The 25181-nt window shown below is 47.4% G+C and overlaps 1 protein-coding gene across 2 annotated transcripts in view; it reads right to left on the minus strand.

Annotated features, from left to right (window-relative positions):
• Positions 1–24776, minus strand: part of ZNF277 (zinc finger protein 277) — a 77475-nt gene extending 52699 nt beyond the window's left edge. The window contains exon 1 of one of the 2 annotated variants that reach the window (XM_065416497.1): positions 24712–24776. In XM_065416497.1, coding sequence (XP_065272569.1) covers positions 24712–24754 — 43 coding nt within the window. In that variant the 5' untranslated portion in view covers positions 24755–24776. Of the gene's footprint in view, positions 1–24645 lie in introns of both variants that reach the window. The other variant, XM_065416506.1, reaches the window with a different exon arrangement.
• Positions 24777–25181: the final 405 nt, after the last annotated feature.

Genomic DNA, 25181 nt, shown 5'->3' on the forward strand with positions numbered 1-25181 from the left:
CACCACCATTCGGCACTTGCTCAACCTGTAGTTGAACAGATCCTGACTACTGTCCAGGCTGCCTGTGTACGGCTTCATGAGCCATGGCATTAAGGGGTAGGCTGGGTCCCCAAGGATCACGATAGGCATTTCAACATCCCCAATGGTTATTTTCTGGTCCGGGAAGAAAGTCCCTTCCTCCAGCTTTCGAAACAGACCAGAGTGCCTGAAGACGCGAGCATCATGTACCTTTCCCGGCCATCCCACATTGATGTTGGTGAAACGTCCCTTGTGATCCACCAGGGCTTGCAGCAGCATTGAAAAGTACCCCTTGCGGTTTATGTACTCGGTGGCTTGGTACTCCGGTGACAAGATAGGGATATGGGTTCCGTCTATCGCCCCACCACAGTTTGGGAATCCCATTGCAGCAAAGCCATCCACTATGGCCTGCACGTTTCCCAGAGTCACTACCCTTGATATCAGCAGGTCTTTGATTGCCCTGGCAACTTGGATCACAGCAGCCCCCACAGTAGATTTGCCCACTCCAAATTGTTTCCCGACTGACCGGTAGCTGTCTGGAGTTGCAAGCTTCCACAGGGCTATCGCCACTCGCTTCTCAACTGTGAGGGCTGCTCTCATCCTGGTATTCTGGCGCTTCAGGGCAGGGGAAAGCAAGTCACAAAGTTCCATTAAAGTGCCCTTACGCATGCGAAAGTTTTGCAGCCACTGGGAATCGTCCCAGACCTGCAACACGATGCGGTCCCACCAGTCTGTGCTTGTTTCCCGGGCCCAGAATCGGCGTTCCACGGCATGAACCTGCCCCAGTAACACCATGATTTGCACATTGCTGGGGCCCGTACCTTGTGTGAGAGCTGTGTCCATGTCAATTTCCTCATCACTCTCGTCGCCACCCTGCAATCGCCTCATCGGCTGGTCCTGGTTTTGCTTTGGCATGTCCTGGCTCTGCATATACTCCAGGACAATGCGCGTGGTGTTCATAGTGCTCATAATTGCCGCGGTGATCTGAGCGGGCTCCATGATCCCAGTGCTATGGTGTCTGGTCTGAAAAAAGGCGCGAAACTGACGGAGGGAGGGAGGGGCGACTGACGACATGGCGTACAGGTACAGGGAATTAAAATCAACAAAGGTGGCTGTGCATCAGGGAGAAACACAAACAACCGTCACACAGAATGGCCCCCCCAAAGATTGAACTCAAAACCCTGGGTTTAGCAGGCCGTTGATTTCACGGAGGGAGGGGGAAGCAAATGAATACATCTATTTTTTACATCTTAAGCTGGCAGCAGATGGTGCAGCATGACTGATAGCCCTCGGCATCTTCTGGGTGCCTGGCAGAAGATACTGTACTACGACTGCTAGCCATCATCGTCAAGACGGTTCAATAGGACTGCCGGCAGAACTGAGTCTCCAGAAGACAAAGCATGTCTGCCCAGGTGCCTCTGATTGAACTGGAGTACGACGACGACGGATACCAGTCGTAATACACCATCTACTGCCAAAAGGCAAGGGGCTGCTGCTGTGTAGCAATGCAGCCCCACGTCTGCCAGCACCCAGATAGCCGATGAAGGCTACCAGTCATACTGCACCGTCTACTGCCAAAAGGCAATTAGCTGCTGCTGTGTAGCAATGCAGTACCACGTCTGCCGGCACCCAGATGACATATGGTGACGGTGAGCTGAGCGGGCTCCATGCTTGCCGTGGTATGTTGTCTGCACAGGTAACACAGGTAAAAAGGCGCGAATCGATTGTCTGCCGTTGCTCTGACGGAGGGGGAGGGGCCTGACGGCATGTACCCAGAACCCCCTGCGACACTATTTTGCATCATCAGGCATTGGGATCTCAACCCAGAATTCCAATGGGCGGCGGAGACTGCGGGAACTGTGGGATAGCTACCCACAGTGCAACGCTCCGGAAGTCGACGCTAGCCTCGGTACTGTGGACACGGTCCGCCGGCTTCATGCACTTAGAGCATTTTATGTCGGGACACACACAATCGACTGTATAAAACCGATATCTATAAAACCGGCTTCTATAAATTCGACCTAATTTCGTACTGTAGACATACCCAAACCCTATTTCAGCCCAGGAGGAATTCCAGGAGGTGTCTGTGCAATGAGATACATCTCTGTCAATCATAGTGACAGACCTGCATCTCAGCTCACTTTTGACTCCCAGCTTCGACTCCTGGCTTGGGCTCTGACCACTAGGCCTGACTCCTAGTTCCACCTTCTAGGCAAGACTGCCCATATCCTGGTTGTGACAATATCTTTGTAAAGAATCATGTAAGTTTGCAGAATCCTATAAATATGGTCAAATAATGACAGAGCTACGGCGATATACAGAGGAGTAACTGGCTTTTCCCTATATTGGTTCCTATCAGTGATGCAGGAATTGTGCAATACTTATCCATCTCCCCAAAACACCCCAAAACAAATGTTGAGCCTATGTTACCTGAGAATACTGTGCAGAGGTATGCAGAGGAAGGGCAGTTTAGATATACGGTATCTTCCTAAAGTGAGGGAGGCGGTATGGGTGGGCAAACATTGCCGCCCTCCCCCCCGCAAAGGAAGAATTACAGGCAAACACCGCAAGTTGAAACGCAGAGTTCCAGTTTCCTGACACAGGAAAATCCTACACACCAAAAATGTGGACTCTCCCTCCCCCCACGCTCAATTTGGTTACTTTTGATTTTTATCTTCTATTTTCTGACTAGTCAGAAATTGGTACAGTTCCCTCTTGTTTATTCCTCAGTTAGCGCGCAAGCGTCACCAACTATGTCATAATAAGGAATATGCACAGCTCAGGTTAAAGTGAACGCAAGTTACCTTTTGCAACAAAAGCAAGCTCATATTGGTTTTTCATGTATTGCAGAAAAATTGGAGTAACCACTCTTTTCCTAACCAAAAAAAAAAAAAAAAAAGGTTTAGATTTACAAAGCTATTATTAAAGACACAACAGCAAACTATTCTGATGTGAAGGAAAGAGAGGAAATATAGTAAGAGGCCGATATCGCTCCATCAGGTGCTCTTTAATGACCTGAAAAATCTAAAAAGGAATCCTACAAAAGTCAAAACATGCACACATGGCTGAGGATAAGTACAAAAGAATAATATACAAACATTCAGGGATATATAAAGCATATACAAAATCAGAAAGGCTGAGTTACAAATGAGAAACAAATGATTTACACTTAGCAATGGACATAAGCAATAAGAGGTGCTATAAACACATTAGAAGCAAGAGAGCGATGAGGGAAGAAGAGCAAATAACAGATGACATCAAGAAGGCTGAGGTGTTGAATGCCTATTTTTACTCCAGGGGGAATTCTGCGCCATTGTGCATGCAGAATTTGCACAGAAATTAATGTTGTGCGTGCAGAATTTCCTTTTTCCTCCTACAGAAATGGGCTGCAGAGCTGCTGGCCGCCACTAGAGGCTGCTGGACCCAGCAGAGCCCAACTCGCAAATAGAAGATACTGTGAGGTGGGAGGGGGAGGAGAAGGAGGAGCTGGAGGGTTCCGGGAGCTGCAGTTCCTTGCACACCCTGAAGGAAGGAGCCTGGGATCCAGCATCAGGCTTTTTCTCCCTCTGGATCCCTGGGTTCTGATGGTTAAGGGATGTGGGTTTCTGGACTGGGGGAGGCCCCATGGCTGGGCTCTGGGGGACTAGGGGGTGCGAGTGTCTGGGCAGGGAGGCCCGCAGCTGGGCTCTGGGGGCTAGAGTGTCTGGGTTGGGGGGATGCCCTGCAGCTGGGCTCTGGGGGTGCAGGTATCTGGCCCCCGCCCCCCCACCCCCGCGCTGGGCTCTGAGCGGGAGGGGGCAAAGAAACAGGGGTTACTTTAACTCTCTACTCCTGAGGGAATATTTTTGTGTCTGTATTGTTACAGACATAGTTGCTGACAGGTATTTTGAAATAAATTACCAAATAACTGAAACTGGCGTGATTATAGAGTTATTTTGACAAATAAAATAAGCAGAATTTTTAATTTTTTGGTGCAGAATTCCCCCAGGAGTACTATTTTGCTTCAGTCTTCACTAATAAAGTTAATGGTGACCAGATGATTAAAAAAATTAATATTAACAACAAGAAAAAGGAAGAAGACAAAATAGGGAAAGAACATGTTAAAGACTATTTAGATAGGTTAGATGTATTTACGTCTGCAGGCCTGAGGAAATGAACTCTAGGATACTGAAGGAACTAGCTAAAGCAATCTGTAAACCATTAGCAGTTATCTTTGAGAACTCATGGAGGACAGGTAAGGTTCCAGAGAACTGGAGAAGAGCAGACGTTGTACCTATCTTTAAATAGGGGAACAAAGAGAACCCGAAGAATTATAGACCAGTCAGCCTAACTTTGGTACCCGGAAAAATAGTGGAATAAATTATTAAACAATCAGTCTGTAAGCACCCACAGGATAATAGGGTAATAAATAACAGCTGAGATAGATTTGTCAAGAACAAATCATGCTACACCAACCTAATTTCCTTCTTTCACAGGGTTACAGGCATGGGGAGGGGGGGAAGAAGGGAAGGAGCTGCAGATGTGACACATCTTGATTTTATTAAGGCTCGTGACATGACATTCTGATAAGCAAAACGAGGGAAATGTGGTCTAGATGAAATTACTATAAGATGGGTGCACAACTGACTGAAGGACTGTACTGAGTAGTTATCAATGTTTGCTATCAAACTAGGATGGCATATCTAGTGGGGTCCTGCGGGGGTCAGTCCTCGATCCAGTACTATCCAATATTTTCATTAATGACTTGGATAATGGAGCAGAGAGTATGCTTATAAAATGTTCAGATGACTCCAAGCTGGAAGGGGTTGCAAGCACTTTAGACGACAGGATTAGAATTCAGAAGAATTTTGATGAATTCTCCAATTTGTCTGAAATCAATAAGGTAACATTCAGTAAAGACAAGTGCAAATACTTCACTTAGGAAGGAAAAAATTGAATACACAACTACGAAATGGGGAATAACTGGCTAGGCAGCAGTACCACAGAAAAGGATCTGGGGGTTATAGAGGATCACTAACTGAATAAGAGTCAGCAATGGGATACATTTGCAAAAAAGGCTAATATCATTCTGGGGTGTATTAACATAAGTGTTGTATGTAACACACAAAAGGTAACTGTCCTGCTCTACTAGGCACTGGTGAGTCCTCAGCTGGAGTACTGTGTCCAGTTCTGCATGCCACGCTTTAGGAAAGATGTGGACAAACTGGAGAGAGTCCAGAGGAGAGAAACAAAAGTGATCAAAGGCTTAGAAAACCTGAGCTATGAGGAAAACTTTAAAAAAAAAAAAAAAAAAAAAAAGGGCATGTTTAGTCTTGAGAAAAGAACACTGAGGACGAACCTGGTTACAATCTTCAAGTATGTTAAAGGCTGTTATAAAGAGATGGTGATCAATTATTCTATGAGATCCTAGGTTTGTAAGCTTCACCCTGGTAGAGGGGAAATTTATGGAGCCTAATTAATCCTATACACTGTGCTATGTTCTGATTAAATATACATGCTAATTAGTATAGTGTCAATGATTCTGATAAAGCTTCTTTTACTTCTTAAATTTTATGGTAGTTTACCAAGGGAGCTAATTTAAGAATGAAATGGAACACATTAAATTGCTACAATCTTGTTTCTTAATTAAGTGGAAAGTACTATTGCATCTTTTTGAAATAATGGGCTGACTCTCCAGAATTACCACTTTTAAACAAAGGCAAAATTAGTAAGAAGAAAACACAATAGCACACAAATATAAATCTCACCTGTATTCAAAGATTCTTTGAATTAAACAGGATCTGTGCTTGCTTCAAACCAGGAATGAGCCACTCGGGCAAGGAGACAACACAGGTTTATTCTACACAGTGTACTTTTAAAATTCATTTTTGGAAACAAAGCCAAGTATCACCTATTGTAATTTGCAAAAGCAAAGAAATCTTGGAAAGATTAAAGGAAATATGGAGGGGGGGGGGGAGAATATTCCCGTGGAAGTGATGGTTTAGGTAAGGAAGATGAAACACACCACACTGAGTTATCAAAAAGAAAATAAAAGTGAGGTAACAAAACAGCTCAAGAAATTCAGTTGCAGTACATCACTAAGAACAGATGGCAACCATCTGAGAGTTCTGGGGTCTCTGAGCCACTAACAAAAACATGTACTGTTAATATTTTACTAATAGGAACTAGTATATCAAAAGATGAGAGAGTGGCAAATGTGAAGGTAATGGTGATCATGGGAAAAAACGGTTACCTATCTTTTTGTAATTATTGTTCTTCGAGATGTGTTGCTCATGTCCATTCCATTTTACGTGTACATGCGCCCACGTGCATGGTTGTCAGAGATTTTGGCCTTAGTGGTACCTGTATGGACAGCTGTGGCGCCCTCTGGAGTGCCACGCTCATGCCTCGGTATATCAGGCACCGCTGGCCCTACACCTTCTCAGTTCCTTCTTGCCGACAACTCTGACAGAGGGGCAGGAGGGCAGAGGGCAGGTAAGGGAATGGACATGAGCAACACATCTCAAAGAACAACAGTTACAAAAAGGTAGGTAACTTTTTTCCTTCTTTGAGCGCTTGCTCATGTCGATTCCATTCCAGGTCTCTCACAAGCAGTACACCTGGAGGCGGGCTCAGAGTTCACAGTCTTGCAGCATTGCTCTGCCAAAGGCAGCGTCATATCGAGCTTGCTGGGTAAGCGCGTAGTGAGATGCGAATGTGTGGATGGACGACCAGGTGGCAGCCTGACAGATTCCTTAGATTGGCACCTGCACCAGGAAGGCCGCCGATGACACCTGCATCCTAGTCGAGTGAGCAGTCACAATTGCCAGCGGGGGCACCTTTGCCAGCTCACAGCAGTAGTGGATGCAGGCCCTGATCCAAGATGAGTTTCTCTGGGCAGACACTGGACAACCCTTCATCCTGTCTGCGACAGCAACGAACTGTGCTGACTTACGGAACGGCTTTGTTCAATCTATGCAGAAGGCCAGCGTCTGTCTGACATCCAGGATATGCAGCCTGCGTTCTTCATCCGTCGCATGGGGCTTTAGACAAAACACTGGCAAGTACATGTCTTGACCAGTATGAAACTGGGAGATGACCTTCATCAGAAAAGCCGGGTGCGGACGCAGCTGGACCTTGTCCTTATAGAAGACTGTATAAGGCAGCTCCAACGTGAGCTCCCTGATCTCAGACACCCTCTGGGCCCAAGTTATAGCGACCAAGAAGGAGACCTTCCAGGAGAGAAGCAGGAGGGAGCAGGAAGCCAAGGGCTCAAAGGGGGGACCCATGAGCCTTGACAGCATAAGATTCAGATCCCACATGGTAACCGAGTCCCAGACATGCGGGTAAAGTCGCTCCAGACCTTTCAGGAACCATGCCGTCATGGGGTGGGCAAAGACCGACCTGCCTTGAAATGGAGGGTGGAACACTGAAATGGCTGCCAGGCTGCGTTCCATCTAAGCTGCGCACTTGGGTGGCTGCCCAGGAGTAACTGAAGTGCCGGGCAGTTGATTAGCAGCGCCGCTCACATCCAGCCAGCAGTGTGTAGTCAGGGTGCCCCTCCCCCGCTGCTTTGCAGCCATGTTGCTCCTGCCCTCTGCCTTGGAGCCCCTGCTGCTCCTGGGACACTCCTGCTGGCTGTGCAGAGGGGTGCGTGTTGATATCAGGGTGTCCCTCTCCCCCTGTACCCCAGCAGGAGAGAGGGGACAGCCCCAAGAGTATGAGGTCTGAACACTGTTCTGGGCAGTGAGTGAGTGCCTTTACCTTAAAGAGACAGTGCATGGTCTCTCAGAGACTTCCCCAGCGCACACAATCTCTCTCTCTCTCTCTTTCACACACACACACACACACACACACACACACACACACACACACACACACACACACACACAGAATACATCGCGGCGGTATTGTCCATCAGGACCTACACCACCTTGCCTTCCAGGTGGGCAAAAACACCTGTCAGGCCAGGTAAACCGCTCTGAGCTCCCTGACACTGATACGAAGGGCTAAGTCATGTTGAAACCACTGGCCCTGAGTACAGAGCTCACCGAAGTGGGCTCCTCAGCCCAGACCCAATGCATCCGAGACCATGGTAAGCGATGGGGATGGGGACGTGAAGGGAACTCCTTGCAGCACCGACTTGGAATCCAGCCACCAGGCCAGCAACGAGAGGACGTGGCTCGGCACCGTGACCACTCGGTCCAGGGCGTGCCTGCTGGGGATATAGACCGAGGCCAGACACATTTGCAGAGGCCACAGATGAAGTCGAGCATGACTGACCATATACGTGCATGTGGCTCATCAGTTGAAGGCACATGTGTGCCATGGTAAGTGGGTGGCTATTTATGTGGGAGATCAGGTCCGACATGGCCCGAAAATGCGCTTCTGGAAGGAAGGCCCTGGCCTGCGAGAAGTCGAGAACCACTCAGATAAACTCTATGTGTTGGACTGGCATTAGCGTGGACTTTTCTGTATTTATAAGCAGGCCCAGGTCGCTGCAGGTGAAACGCACCAGATCGAGGCTCCTTTGCACCTGCCCTGGGGACATGCCCTTGATGAGCCTGTCGTTGAGATATGGGAAGATCCTGACCCCTCGATGTCTCAGGTAAGCCGCCACCGCCGCCATGCATTCCGTAAACACCCTGGGAGCCGAGGACAGGCTAAAGGGCAGCGCCAGGAACTGAAGTGGTGCCCGGTCACTATGAAAAGCAGGAAACTCCTGGGTCCCGGGAATATGGAGACGTGAAAGTAAGCGTCCTTTGAGTCGAGAGTGGCATACCAATCTCCCGGATCCAAGGAAGGGATGATGGAGGTCAGGGAGACTATACAAAACGTCAACTTCTTGAGAGACTTGTTGAGGCCCCCTTTGACCTTTGGGATTAGGAAGTAGTGGGAGTAGAATCCTCTCCCTTCCATGTCCCGAGGAACCTCCTCCACTGCCCCCAAGTCCAGGAGCTTTTTGACCTCCTGAACGAGGAGTTGCTCCTGAGAAGGGTCCCTGAAGAGGGACAGGGAGATGGGGGGTGGGGGAGTGGGAGGGAGGGGCAGCCAAAAATTGCAGGATATAGCCCCGAACTATTATGTCCAGAACCCAGCAGTCCAATGTAACCCGTGACCTGACCGAGCAGTAGGGAGAGAGGTGGTTGAGGAAAAGGCGGGAAGGATCCGGGTGGCTAACTGGGGCATCGCTCTCGGGCACACCCTCAAAATCAGCGCTTTTGGCCCCCTAGATGTTTGGCGGGCCCAGGTTGCACAAGTGAGTGGGAGGAAGAAGGGCGTCAATGACTAAAACTCGTGTCCCTTCTTCTTGCAGAGCCCTGAAAGGTTGCCAGGGTCTTGGTGGCGAGGGCGGCCGGAAGGGCTTTCTAGCAGATTGTGGCATGTGCATGACCAACCAGCGAAGGGTGGTTCTAGTGTGCTTCAACCCATGTAGCATGGCGTCCATCTGCTCAGAGAAAAGACCAACCCCGTAGAAAGGGAGGTTTTGAATGGACTCTGCATTTCCTGGGAGAGGCCCACCATTTGGAGCCAGGCGCTGCACGGCATCACAACTGCCGCTGCGACCACCCGAGCCATCGAGTCCACCGCATCCCAGGCCATCTGCAGGCAGCATCTGGCTGCTGCAGTACCCTCCTCCACCAGGCTGCCGAACTCTTGGGATAGACCCTGCAGGAGGGACTCCTGGAACTTTTTAAGACCATCCCAGAGGTTCAAGTTATATCTGCCCAACAAGGCCTGATAGTTCGCCACCCAAAATTGTAAGCTGGCGGAAGAATAAATCTCTCTCTCAAATAGATCGAGCCTTTTGGCGTCTTTCTTCTTGGGAGTCAAGGAGGTGTGACCCTGTTTGTCCTTCTCGTTGGCTGCAGACACACCCAGCGAGCCTGGGGATGAGTGGGTATAAAGGTATTCAAAAGCCTTGGCCAGAATGAAATACTTTTTCTAGGCCCATTTCGAGGTGGGAGGAATGGAGGAGGGGGGTTTGCCACAGGGCCTAGGCTATCTTGAGAACCCCTTTATGCACAGGCAGGGCGACCTGGGTGGGCATAGACGCCATTGAAAAGGGTGTCCTCTTGCTCCGCCATCTCCTGCACCTCCAGCCCCAAGTTCTCGGCCACATGCCGAAGTAGGGCTTGATGCTCCCTGAAGTCATCCATGGGGCCCTCGAAGGTCCCACGATTGCTTCGTTCGGGGACGAGGAGGAAGATTGAACTGCTGGGGGAGGTCCCGGGGCATCAACTGCCACCAGGGATGGAGGCTTCAGGGTGGGCACAAGTTCCTCCACTCTGGTCTCCGAACAGGCCTCCAGCACCGAGCCCAGTGCCACCGGTCGATGCTCTGACACAGCAATCGAGGATATCTGATCATGCTAAGAAGGGGGCATCGTCATGGTACGTCCTACATGCTCCAATAAGGCCACTGCGCTGGCTGTGATGCCACTGCAGTGCCGCAGATGACAGTGCAGGTTCTGGCACCCAATCTCGCCGATGGGACCTGGGCGGTGGGCTCAACTGGCCCTCTGTGCTGGAGGAATCACCTTCTGGTGACTGGGAAGGGGCCATTGATGACTGCGTCTGTTTGCTGCTCGTGGCTATCGGTGACCACTGACCAGATGTGGGAGACTGGTGTCGGTACTGGGGAGAGCAGTACCGGTGCTGAGATGGGGAACGCTCCCACTGAGCCGTCGATCGGGACTGATGTCTGGAGGATGACTGACGAGAGGATGAGTGGTGCCAGGAGTAGTGTGGGGAGTGCCGACCCCGTACCGGTGAGTAATGCCGAAGGAATCTTGACTTGGTCTGGGCGACCGATGACGCGTCTTGGACTTGTCCTTGGACCCTCGACGCGGCAGAGAGGATTGTCGCCTCCTGTCAGGCGACCGGCAGTGTTCCCCTGCCCCTTGAGGGGTCTTAGAGGCTGGCTTTCCCTCTTGGGGAGCCATAGCCAAGTTCTCCGTCACCGGAGTCATCAACAGAGCTGGTGGAGAACTGTGCTCTCTCGGTGCCTGGGGAGTCTGGGAGGATGATGATGCAGGCAGGGGTGTGGGTCCCATACTGCTCCCAGGAGTCAGTGGCATACCTTTAAGAGGGCTGGGGGCCCCAACCGGGGAGGCACGATTACGTGCCTCCAGAGTAACCTGGCAGCCAGGCCTGGGTCCTTTAGTCGATGACCCTTGGGCCATGTTGCTTGGTGACAGGGAGCGCTTCTTAGCTTTCTTCTTCAGCACCGACGACGTCAAACAATGCCAGGAGGAGCCAAGTGCCAGTGGCGCACTGCACACAGAGACCGAAGCACTCGGTGAGAACTGTCTGGACGGCTCGGAAGCCAGGAGGAGGGCAGACTCCATTAGGAGACCCTGAGGCAGATATCCCGCTCCTTCTCGGTGTGGGGCCGAAAGGTCTTACAAATCTGGCACTGATCCTTAACGTGCGACTCCCCCAAGCACTTAAGACATCTGCTATGGGGGTCACTCACAGGCATAGCCTGTTGCAGTCTGAGCAGGGCTTAAACCTGGGAGACTGGGGCATGCCCCCCCAGGGCAAAGTCCACGCTGGGAGCCTAACTACTAACTAACAAATATTTAACTGCTATTTAACAACTACTTAATCACTATTGTATACAAACTATGTACAAAGGCCCAAGGCATGAAGTTCATAAGAGAAAAAAAACCACTAGCTCTTGCTTACCAAAGGAAGATGCTCTGACTAACCACCATGGACGGTAAAAAGGAACGGAGAGGGCATAGGGCCGCTGGCGCCTGATATACCGTGTCATGAGCATGGCACTCCAGAGGTACCAACCCTATGAGTACCGCTAAGGCAAAAATCTCCAGTGACCACACATGTGGGTGTATGCCCACCTAGAATGGAATTGACATATGTAAGTGTAATGCCAACAGACCCCGGTCATCAGCAGGCAGGATTGAACCGGGGACCTTTGGAACTTAGTGCATAAGCCTCTACCGCATGAGCTAAAAGCCAACTGGCTGTTAGTTAAGGCTGTAGAGCAGACTCATTTTATCTCTCTCTTTAAGTGGTCTCAGTGCCCACGAGATGGGATAGAATACCACACCCAGAAGGTGTGTGGGTTACACAAGCACTCAAAGAAGAATTATAGATTAGGAAACTATACTCCAGTATCCGTGATCAGGCATGATCTCCAACTACTGTACCTCCTCTCGCTCTAACATTTAAAGATGAGCATCACTGTTTCATACTAATGAGCTACAGCCCATTCTAGTGAACAAAGCCAATTAAAAATACCCAAGCATAATGCAGAGTGTAGTTCATTCATTTACTTCACTAGTATACTTTAGCTTTCATAACTGTAGCAGATTTTGTAACAGCAATGAAGTATTAATGTGAGACCTCATTATAGCCCTGTCCTATTGATAAAATGTAGTGCGAGATCACTTTTATTTTGTATATGAATTAACAGGGGTGAGGATTGTTGCGATTCTATAGTACAGGTGTTTTTCTTTATACTTCAGGGTATAAAGTGATCACAAGCTGGGTCAGGAAAGTTTCCCTGCATGATACAGTATCGCATAACTGGCTGAGTGCATTACTGGCAGAAGGCTTTGTACATTCTTATGTAGCACTTTGTATAGGTCTATGTTCCTACTGTTATTGCAGACAAAATCTTTTAGAAGTTTTGTACCTTTCAAGAACTGATGCTTTGTGTTACCATGCAGAAAAACCGGAGCTTCTGTTATTACAAATTATGTAGCACAGTATTACTACTCAAACTATTGACTAATTCAAACTATTATAACTGTAATCATTGTTACTGGGGATAGTGTATATTTCACTCTCAATTGGTTATAATGAATGAACATATTATTCCTTGAGGTGCTAATCCTTTCTCCCCCCTTCCCCCCCCCCAGAAACAAAAGAAAAACACACCCCATAAACATGGACCCTTACTCACATATGAGCTCCACTGACTTCAAAGGGATACTGTGCAGAAGTACAAGACCAGCTCCCAACAGAGGCATGCCTGCCTTAAAGTAGTAGAATGCAGTATTTTAATCTTCCCAGATCTAAGGTTTTAAGCATTTAATGTTTTCCATGAGATAAAAGTCCTTGTCCCCTCTCTCCCCACTGTATACCAGTCCCAACCAGGTATAACTTCCCTCTCACTTCCACATCATATAGACTTGCAGAAGGAGAAAAACTCATTTTTAATAGATCTCATAACATATATCATCATTTATATATGGGTCCCTTAGATCCCAACCAAATTTACGTTTTCGGTGTTCACTCAAAAAACTGGGAAATTCCCAAACAAAAAAACCCATTAAATAAGGAGTAAGGTTGAAAGTGTGTTTTGTGGATCCAACATAAAAAAGTTCCTATATTACATGTAAAAAAAACCCACACACAATCTTTAAAAAGACCCCTCCCCAAAAAAACATTTTCTAGATTTAAAAAAAAAATTACTTTTTAAAAAGAGTTTTTTTGGATAATTAACAACTTTAGGCCTGTGCATTTATGTAAGTAATGAGAGAGAATTCTACTAAAAGTTAGGAAGAATACATATTGTTAGCTATTACTGATTCAGTTTAGTGCACTTAGATCACACATGAATCAGCAGCCTGTAATTTGAAAAATATCCAGGACAGATTCTCTCTCCTTTAGGGTTGCCAACTTTTTAATTGCAGAAAACCGAACACTCTTGCCCCGCCCCACACCTTCCCAGAGGTCTCCGCCCTGCCCCTTCTCTGAGGCCCCATCCCTGCTTAATCCACCCCCTCTTCCTCCATCACTCGCTCTCCCACACCCTCACTCACTCATTTTCACTGGGCTGGGGCAAGGGGTTGGGGTGCAGGAGGGGGTGCGGGCTCTGGGGTGGGGCCAGGGATGAGTGCTTTGGAGTGCAGGATGGGGCTGGGGCAAGCGTGCGGGAGAAGGTGCGGACTCCAGGAGCGAGTTTGGATGTGGGAGGGGGTTCCGAACGGAGGCAGGGGTTGGGGTGCAGGAGGTGGTTCAGGGTGTGGGCTCCAGGCAGTGCTGACTCAGGTGGCTCCTGGGAAACAGCGACATGTCCCTCAATCTCCTAGGCAGAGGCACGGCCAGGGATGCTCCGCATGCTGCCCCCGCCCACAGGTGTCGCCCCCACAGCTCCCATTGGCCGCGGTTTCCAGGGTGGCACCTGTGGGCGGGGGGGGCAGCATGCGGAGCATCCCTGGCCGCCCCTTCACGTAGGAGTAAGACATGCCGGCCGCTTCCTGGGAGCTGTGTGGAGCTGGGCAAGGAGCCTGCCAGCCCTGCTGCGCCGCCAACTGGACTTTTAACGGCCCGGTCAGCAGTGCTGACCGTAGTCGCCAGGATCCCTTTTCAACCAGGTGTTCTGGTCAAAAACCAGACACCTAGCAACCCTGCTCTCCTTGTTGCTCAGAAACAACTGTATGGTAGGTAACAGAAGTGAAGTGAAGACCTGAAGCAACTGAATCACTAATAAGTAAATAAGAATGCCCCAGACTGCTGAAATTAAGTGTAACTGCATGTCCATTAATAGATATTTAAGATATTATATTTAGAAGGATAGTTGACTTACAGTTTATTTTTTAAGCTATGGTTATAACTTCAAATTCCCAGAGCTTTCAAACTGTTTGGCCTCAATTGGCTTTTTCACAGAACATAACAGTCTATGCCTAACATTAATGGGAGATATGCATACACGCTAAGGCTCGAGGAGATCACCCATTGTTTTATACAGGCATGTCATCAGAGCAGATACAACACACATTCATGCTATACAATTATCTGTAGAATTATGGTGGGATCATAGACAATACAGACTTGTTTCACAAAGTAAAATAATCCATTATATTGAAATATTTAGTCTCATGATGTTCTCCTGTCACTCAGTTATACAGAAAACACATTGTGGAAGAATGTAAACTAGCCTTGTTGCACTAAAATTCTGTTACTGTAACAAACATTTATTTAAGAGAATGCTGCTGGTATTTTGACACAACTCCACATAGAAAAGGGATTTGTTAAACCAATCAGTTTCCACTGTATTAAACCTGTTTTCAGTCCTCTATAAAGGTCAATGTGTTCAGCAGGTAATAACTTAAGAAAATGTTACTAGATTCCTATAAATAATTTTAAAAGGCTTTTTTAAAATATATGAACTAGTTTAATATAAAGAAAGTGCAATATTTTTAAAGGTCTGTTTTTGTAATTATATTACTTTAATAAAATACAGCCTACTGTATTTAAGTCAGGGGTTCTCAAACTGGGGGTCGGGACCCCTCAGGGGGGTCATGAGGTTATTATATGGGAGGTCACGAGCTGCCAGCCTGCACCCCAAACCCCGCTTTGCATCCAGCATTTATATGGTGTTAAATATATAAAAAAGTGTTTTTAATCTATAACGGGGGGAGGCCACATTCAGAGGCTTGCTGTGTGAAAGGGGTCACCAGTACAAAAGTTTGAGAACCACTGATTTAAGTTAATTAGTAAATTTATTTCAGCAGCAATCACTAAATGTTGCTGCTTATAATTGTTAACCTATACCACTGTACCAAACCAGTATCCCGAAAGGTTCTGACAAAGGCTATAGGTAGGAGGGCAGTGGTCTGTTTCCCTTCTCAGGAAGGAGGCTGAGAAAGGTACAAGTTTGGAAACGCTTCAAACTGAATGAGATGTAGGCACAGAAACAAGAGAAGTTCCCAGAGAATCAACAGTATTTTGGATGCTTAGGATTAGAGCCCTGCAGGTTCTGCAGGTCCCACTGCCATAATAGCTGGAGCAGATAAATGTACTTTGTGGAGGGCGGGATTGGGTGGGGAAAAAAAAACAGGCTGCAGTAATTTGCAGGAAAACACGAAGTCTTTCATCAGTCTGTCACAAAACTTGCTTTACATTGCTGAAATTCTTTTTTTTTTTTAAATAAAGATTTTAATACTTAAATTTAAGCAAGGATAGAAAGATTTGATGTCTATTATAACAGGAGTTAAAGTTTTTTTCACATGGTTTAAGCAAGATTTGTTTTATTCTTTTAGTGGTAAAATTGTGTTTCAATTCCACTTTTATTTTTATATATATATATATATATATATATATATATATATATATATATATATATATATATATATAAATATAAAAAACCAAAAAAAGTTGGTTTATATTTTTTTGTAGCATGGCGCAATCTGTCTCTCTTGTGGGATTTGTGGGGATCTAAGGTTTTTGCTGGTGGGAGTGGGATAATATTGCAAGAAACAATGCAGGAGCAGATGGGAGTGGATATTGTGGGGCAGGACAAGAGTGAGATTGAAAAAAATAGTCCCGTGCAGAGCTCTACTTAGAATCCCACATGGCATCAGTAATGAGGTTTAAACAACTAAGAGCATTTGGAGTGTTCACCGGGAGTCTGGGTAAATTATGATGTTACAGGACTTTAACAGGACATTTGGGGTACCTTGGGTACAGCAATTTAAAATCCATCAGCATTCAAATGCACAGGGCAATGGGCTAGGGTCCTCTGGATGTTCCACCTTCTAACAGGTGTTATTCATCAGAGTTCCATTGACCTTACAAAGAAGTGACCGTTGTGTGCCCAAGGCAAAGACCCATCATGATAGATGCAATGCTTTATGCAGCTCCCTGTGTGAATTTCTCACCAGTGAGAAAAAAAGTCACTATTTCTTACGCCCACACACATTGCGCACACTGGAAGAGGAAGGAGCACTCCTTGCACCCCTCTGCAGCAGGTTGGAAGGATACAAGCTGACAGGGGTTGGGAGACTTGGCCCTGGTCTACACTATGAGTTTAGGTCGAATTTAGCAGCGTTAGATCGATTTAACCCTGCACCCGTCCACACAACGAAGACATTTTTGTCGACTTAAAGGGCTCTTAAAATCGATTTCTGTACTCCTCCCCGACGAGGGGATTAGCGCTGAAATCGACCCTGCTGGGTCGAATTTGGGTAGTGTGGATGCAATTCGACGGTATTGGCATCCGGGAGCTATCCCAGAGTGCTCCATTGTGACCGCTCTGGACAGCACTCTCAACTCAGATGCACTGGCCAGGTAGACAGGAGAAGCCCCGGGAACTTTTGAATGAGCTCCAGCATGGACCGAACGGGAGGTTCTGCATCTGATTGCTGTATGGGGAGACAAATCCGTGCTATCCGAACTCTGTTCCAAAAGACAAAATGCCAGAATATTTGAAAAAATCTCCAAGGACATGAAGGACAGAGCTTATAACAGGGACGCGCAGCAGTGCCACGTGAAACTTAAGGAGCTCAGGCAAGCCTACCAAAGAACCAGAGAGGCAAACGGCTGCTCCGGGTCAGAGCCCCAGACGTGCCGCTTCTATGATGAGCTGCATGCCATTCTAGGGGGTGCTCCTACAACTACCCCACCCCTGTGCTTCCCTCCTCCCCCTCCCCTCCAGGGCTACCTTGGCAGTTATCCCCCCATTTGTGTGACAAATTAATAAAGAATGCATGAATTTGAAACAACAATTTGATTTATTGTTGTTTATTTGATCTCCGCTTTATTGCCTCTGCAAGCGGAGATCAAAGGGAGGAGGGGAGGGTGGTTGGCTTACAGGGAAGTAGAGTGAACCAAGGGGGCGGGTTTTCATCAAGGAGAAACAAACAGAACTTTCAGACCGTAGCCTGGCCAGTCATGAAACTGGTTTTCAAAGCTTCTCTGATGCACAGCGTGCCTTGCTGTGCTCTTCTAACCGCCCTGGTGTCTGGCTGCGCGTAATCAGCGGCCAGGCGATTTGCCTCAACCTCCCACCCCACCATAAACGTCTCCCCCTTATTCTCACAGATATTGTGGAGCACACAGCAAGCAGTAATAATGATGGGAATATTGGTTTCGCTGACGTCTAACCGAGTCAGTAAACTGCGGCAGCGAGCTTTTAAACATCCAAAGGCACATTCTACCACCATTATGCACTTGCTCAGCCTATAGTTGAACTGCTTCTTACTACCGTCCAGGCTTCATGAACCATGGGAGCAAGGAGTAGGCTGGGGTAGGTGCGACCGCGCGGTGCTGCTGACTGGGAGAGTAGCTTGAGGCAGAAGCCTCCAGATGGCATGATATTCCAGGCAGGACTGAAACTCCATTAGATGAAACTTAAAGAAGAGAATGACCTGGAGTCATTCCCATGTCTGCCCAGGTGCCCCCGACCAACCTAACTGAGGTTGGCCAGGAGCACCCACGGGGGGATGACGACGACGGTTAGCAGTCGTATTGCACCGACTGCCGTCCGCTAGGCAAGGCCAGGGGATGCTGCTGTGTAGCACTGCAGTACCGTGTCTGCCAGCAGCACCCAGGAGACATACGGTGACAGTGAGCTGAGCGGGCTTCATGCTTGCCGTGGTATGTCGTCTGCACGGGTAACCCAGGAAAAAAGGTGAGAAACGATTTTTGCCATTGCTTTCACGGAGGGAGGGAGGGGGGCCTGATGACATGTACCCAGAACCACCTGCGACAATGTTTTTGCCCCATCAGCCATTGGAAGCTCAATCCAGAATTCCAATGGGCAGCGGAGACTGCGGGAACTGTGGGATAGCTACCACAGTGCAACGCTCTGAAAGTCGACGCTAGCCTCGGTACTGTGGACGTATACCACCGACTTAATGCACTTAGTGGGGGGACACACAATCGACTGTATCAAATCGATTTCTAAAAAATCAACTTCTATTAAATCGACCTAATTTCGTAGTGTAGACATACCCTTGGGGAAGTGAGGTGAGACTGTCAGCCAGAAAGGCATGACGGTTGCTGGGAGGAGGAAGGGGTTGTCAGAGTGGGCCTACAGTGTGTAGCCCAGGAGTGGGGGCTAGAAGTTTCTAAAGAGAAGAGGAGAAGTGGAGAAACCTGTAGCAGTTTCCCCTAGTTTCAGCCACTGCCCATCCAATCCTACTCCCCAGGTTGTCCCCACTCACCCTGACCAGTGCATAGATGTTTCTGTCCCACCCAACCCACCCCATTCTGTGCCACTAACCCCTATTACCGGTCTGCCCCCCAGTCCTGCTCTGCCTGCACCTGAGCCCACCTCGCCCCCTTTGTCACTTCTAGGGAGCTTCTGGCGCTCGCACCCAGCCTCCCCAAATGCAGGAGTCATGCACAGCCCATGGTGGGGAGATACATAGGAACTGGAGGTTGCAGAAATTGGGGAGGGGGGCGCGAAGGAGGAAGAGCAAAGCAGGAATGGCAGAAAGTGTGTGTGAAGGGAGGGAATAGAGAGGAAATGCTGAACCCAGGTGGGACAACTGAGGGAGGAGAGAGTGTAGCAGTTTTAAAAGAGGCATAAAAGGAAAGTATTGGGGGAGGGGAGAGAGAGAGAGAGAGAGAGAGAGAGAGAGAGAGAGAGAGAGAGAGAGAGAGAGAGAGAGAGAGAGAGAGAGAGAGAGAGAGAGAGGAAAGAATAAAGGGCATCAGGGAAGGTAAGAGATTGGGATAAGAAGAGTGAAAGGATTTGTGGGAAAAGAATAAAGAAAAAGGGGGTTATTAGAAGAACAAGCAGGAACGTAACACAGTGATCCTAGATAAGAACATTCAGGCACGCACTTGAAAGAAAGTGTGGGAAGCTATTAGCTTTGAGCATCCTATATCCTGTCTCCAACAAAGTAACACAGCTGTTCTGCCAATGCTTGGAATGAAGAGATCAAAAGAACATTAAACAGATAAAAAGCCCTTCTCAGGAGAGAAGGGAGAGGTCAACTGTCAGGGGGACAGGTTGACAGTCTGCAGAGGAGCCTGAACAAGTTGGATCTTTCACCGGATCCAGGTGAATGGTAAGCCTTAGGAAAGGCAAGCACATGGACAGTTTAGTTTATTCTTTGTAAGATCTGTTTTCTCAAGTCAATTGGTTCTACATACATAGTTTGCTTTAAGAAGGCAGTTTGGTTACCAGTTACCAATCTCAGTGTATTATTATTTGTGTTATCATAGCACCTACGAGCCCTAATCCTGGCTCAGGACTCCACTATACTAGAGTCATGATTAGCATGATCACAAACACTGAAGAAAAAAGGATAGACTGTAAGCTCCTTGGGGCATAGGCTAAGTACAAGACTACAGACAAGAGGCAGATATAGATAGACTGACAGGGGAATACATGGAAACATGAGACAATATAGGTCAGCATGATAAGCAGTGGCAGTAGAGTCAAGTCTTTTGTAGGAATCATGGTGTGATGCTTCTTGGGAGTACCCAGGGTTCTGAGACACCTCACTACCACCTGCCCTTAGCATGAGGAAGTCTTGTCTGTCCCTACTGGGGGGCAATTCCCCAAATCCACCAGCCTTTGGCAACACAAACAGTTGCTTCTATGCTTCTGCAGGCCCTCCTCTCTCTTTACAAGATAACTATAGGTACACGCCAACCCTCAAGTCCTCAGAGCTTCCTTCTGGAGTGCCCAGCCTCTGACTGATTCTCAGATTTGGCTAAGAGGAGGTCATTAGTGACTTCAATGTGAATGTTGAGTTCTTAGTTGAGAGCAAGGGGTAGAAGTCAGATTGGCGATGTTGCAGGATGGAAGTGGAGTAGAGAAGCTCCAGACAGCAATTATAAACAGCATGTTCAATGAGTTTAGAAATGAAAGGGAAATGGAGTGGTAGCTGAAGAGGCAAATGGGGTCAAAGGTGGGTTCTTTAAAGATGGGTGATACTAAAGCATGTTTGTATTGTGAGAGGAAGTGCCAGAGGAGAGTGAGAGGGTAATGAGAAGAGTAAGGGAGGGAATGAGAATGGGTTCAAAGGAGATCAGGAGATGAGATGGGGTTACTGGGCAAAGTAGAGGGGTTAGAACAGGAGAAAAGATTGGAAATGTTTGCATCTGTGACCGTGGAGGAGGACAGAGTTGGGATGGGAAGGAGAAAAAGCAAGAAGGAAGGAGAGTCGAAGGGAGGGGGAAGGTCATGTCAAAAGCTGTCATGAAGGTCCTCTCAGGAATTGGTAACTGATTAAAAGATAGGAAACAAAGGGAAGGAATAAATGGTCCGTTTTCAGAATGGAGAGAGGTAAATAGTGGTGTCCCCCATGGGTCTGGGCCGTCCTATTCAACATGTTCATAAATGATCTGGAAAAAGATGTAAACAGTGAGGTGGCAAAATTTGCAGATGATACAAAACTACTCAAGATAGTTAAGTCCCAGGCCGACTGCGAAGAGCTACAAAAGGATCTCTCAAAACTAGGTGACTGGGCAAGAAAATGGCAGATGAAATTCAGTGTTGATAAATCCAACATATTGCACATTGAAAAACATAATCCCAACTACACATATAAAACAATGTGTTCTAAATTAGCTGTTACCTCTCAAGAAAGAGATCTTGGCGTCATTGTGGATAGTTCTCTAAAAACCAGGGCTTTGGAGTTGTGCTCCGGCTCCGCTCCAGCTCCAGGCAAAAACCTGCAGCTTCACTGCTCTGGAGCTGCTCTGCGCTCCAGCTCCGGGCTCAGCTCCAAAGCCCTGCTGAAAACAGAATGTTGGGAATCATTAAGAAAGGGATTGATAAGAAGACAGAAAATATCATATTTCCTCTACATAAATCCATGGTACGCCCACATCTGCACACAATATTCAAGATGTGGTCGCCCCATCTCAAAAAAAGATACATTGGAATTGGAAAAGGTTTAGAAAAGGGCTACAAAAATTATTAGGGGTATGGAATGGCTTCTGTATGAGGAGAGATTAAGAAGATAGAACTTTTCTGCTTGGAAAAGAGACGACTAAGGGGGGAATATGATTGAGGTCTAGAAAATTATGACTGGTGTGGAGAAAGTAAATAAGGAAGTGTTATTTACTCCTCCTTATAACACAAGAACTAGGGGTCACCAAATTAGTAGGCAGCAGGTTTAAAACAAACAAAAGGAAGTATTTCTTCACACAATGTACAGTCAACCTCTGGAACTCTTTGCTAGAGGATTTTGTGAAGGCCAAGACTATAACAGGGTTCAAAAAAGAACTAGATATATTCCTGGGAGGATAGGTCCATCAATGTCTATTAACCAGGATGGGTGTCCCTAGCTTCTATTTGTCAGAAGCTGGGAATGGGTGACAGGGGATGGATCACTTGATGATTACCTGTTCTGTTCATTCCCTCAAGTGCACCTGGCATTGGCCACTGTCGGAAGACAGGATACTGGACTAGATGGTCCTTTGGTCTGACCCAGTATGGCCGTTCTTATGTTCATCTTGACAATCTTCTCTTGAAAGAAATCAGCAAGCTATTATGCTAAGAGAGTAGTGGCAGGATGTGGGAAGGGTTTCAGGAATGAGTTCAAGGTGGTGAAAAGTCAGCTGGGATTGAAGGAACAGAATGGCAAGATCTGAGTCTAAATCAGACTTGCTGAGGAAACCACAGTGAATAGCAGGTGACTGCTGCCCTAGACCCAATCTGAGTGTGGGAGAACTGTGTGATTCCATTCCAAGAAAGGTAATGGCTGAAGGCCTGAGACCTTGGGGGAGATAGGAATACACTCAAAGAGACCAGGAGGGGTCAAAGGTGCAGTTGGATCCTGTCATAGTTCTCAGGCTTTTTATACTGGGCAGAAGAAGCCATTTTCACTGATACCTATGAGTGTTTAGAGCAGGGGTCGGCAACCTTTCAGAAGTGGTGTGCCGAGTCTTCATTTATTCACTCTAATTTAAGGTTTCGCGTGCCAGTCATACCTTTTAATGTTTTTAGAAGGTCTCTTTCTATAAGTCTATAATATATAACTAAACTATTGTTGTATGTAAAGTAAATAAGGTTTTTAAAATGTTTAAGAAGCTTCATTTAAAAATTAAATTAAAATGCAGAGCCCACCTGACCGGTGGCCAGGACCCGGGCAGTGTGAGTGCCACTGAAAATCAGCTCGCGTGCCGCCTTTGGCACACGTGCCATAGGTTGCCTACCCCTGGTTTAGAGAGACAAACTGCAGTGCACCTGCTGTTAAGAGGATGTGAAGAAAGACTGAAAGTCCTGAACACAAAGCATTGTTAAAAACAAAACAACAACTCAGTGGAAGAGCTAGGATACTTTGACTTCACCATGAGAAAAGAACTAACAATAAACAGAAAAAAATTCTAGGTTAGATCTCCGAACCCCAGTGGGAACAAACTTACTCTGCAGTACGGTAAGTGGCTTTAGACCTCTTCCACACCAGAGATTTCAGGCTAACTCTCCTTTTACCAGAGCGCTGTCTGGTTCTTAGGCCTGGTCTACATTCAGTTTTTGTAACAATATAACTATTTTGGTTAGGGGTATGTTTTCCCCCCCACACAAATAGTTATATTGGGACAACTCCTAGTGTGGATGCAGTTATACCAGTATAAAGGGGCAGTATAGCTTATTCCCCTTCCTATGCAGGAATAACTATATTGCTATAATGCACCTTTTAACCAATACAAGTGCATCCACACTAGGGGTTGAGTTTGTGTAGGGGGGCAAGCGGAGTGCATCGCTTTAATTACTAGTATATATAATGTGATACAGCTTTTGTGTATAGGCAAGCTATGTATGTGCTGTGATAGGTGGAGGATAAGCTTGCCAATGGTACCTGTAAGTTCAAAAGCCACAAAGATAGTGATATATCACTACCAATGTACATTGGCCAAACCGGACAGTCTCTACGTAAAAGAATAAATGGACAGAAATCAGACATCAAGAATTATAACATTCAAAAACCAGTAGGAGAACACTTCTATCTCCGTGGACACTCAATGACAGACTTAAAAGTGGCAATTCTTCAACAAAAAAACTTCAAAAACAGACTCCAACAAGAAACTGCAGAACTGGAATTAATTTGCAAACTGGACACTATCAAGTTAGGCCTAAATAAAGACTGGGAGTGGATGGTAACTACAAAAACTAATTTCCCCCTGCTGATACTCACACCTTCTTGTCAACTGTTTAAAATGGGCCGCCTTGCTTACATTGGCCTCATTAGCACTACAAAAGTGGTTTTTCCTCCCTTGGTATTCCTCTTCTTGTCAACTGTTGAGAATAGCCCACTTCCACCTTAACTGAATTGGCTCATTAGCACTGACCCCCCCCCCCACTTGATAAGGCAACTCCCATCTTTTCATATGCTGTGTATTTATACTTCCTTACTGTATTTTCCACTCCAGGCATCTGATGAAGTGGATTTTAGCCCACAAAAGCTTATGCCCAAATAAATTGGTTAGTCTCTAAGGTGCCAAAAGGACTCCTCGTTGTTTTTGCTGATACAGACTAACACGGCTACCACTTTGAAAGATAGTACGTTCTACTGCATGGGTTAAAAGCTGCCTGCTCTGACCTTACTGACTTCTCACTCTATTATCATCTACCTTTCATGGTGTGTTTTCTTAAATATACAGTAGATGGTTAGCGAGGTCAACATTGGCAGGGTTTCTATGTACATTACCTATTTTGGCATTAAAAACGATTTTTTTTTCTGTACCTTTCAGTTAAGCATCCATTCTCTGGCATACGTTCTGAACAGTGTATTGCCAGTTGTGCGATAGACTGCAGCTGTTTTCATATTCTTTGATTGCCCACCATTGTAATGTGTTGTGATGAAGTATTAATAAGTAATGATGATAAGGTTCGGGGACAGTGCTCAGCTCTAACTTGGCCGAGGGACCCTCAACAAGGGTATGCTGCAGTACCACCCACGCTTTCCATGTAAGCACCTAGACTCACTAGAAGGGACAGGACGCTTGAACAGGAGAGGTCCCGTCCCGACACTCTGGAGCGCGCCACACTCACCGCCTCTGTCGGCCGCAGCGCCAACGCCTGAGGAAGCTGCCATGCCACTGTTCGCAGATGGACCCTGGCATGACGTGAGTGCATTGGAACGGCGCCTGAACCAATAGGAAAGAGCCTTGAGGGCTCCGGCCCCGCCTTCAGAACGCGGAGCTCATCGGGACTCGCAGTCTCTCCGCTCTAAGGAAGCGGACTCCAGAAGGGGGTAGGGCCTTGGTTGGGCCCCGCCCCCCGCCGCTGTACTCCGCGGGGAAACTACGTTTCCCGGCATGCAGCGGGGCAGGGGAGGCGGGCGGCCGCTGTGAGTGGCCGGCGGGGGAGCGGGGCTGAGTCAATCACAACAATGACTTCTCCGCTGGCTCCCGAGGAGCGTGTCTGAGCCCCGCCGAGCAGCGGCAGCGGCGGCGCTGGGCAGAGGGGCTCGCTGGCCGCCGCTGCTCTCATTGTTCGGAGAGGGACAAAACCACGCTGTG

This window comes from Emys orbicularis, chromosome 1, assembly GCF_028017835.1.
Source record: "Emys orbicularis isolate rEmyOrb1 chromosome 1, rEmyOrb1.hap1, whole genome shotgun sequence".
NCBI classification, from domain to species: Eukaryota; Metazoa; Chordata; order Testudines; family Emydidae; genus Emys; species Emys orbicularis.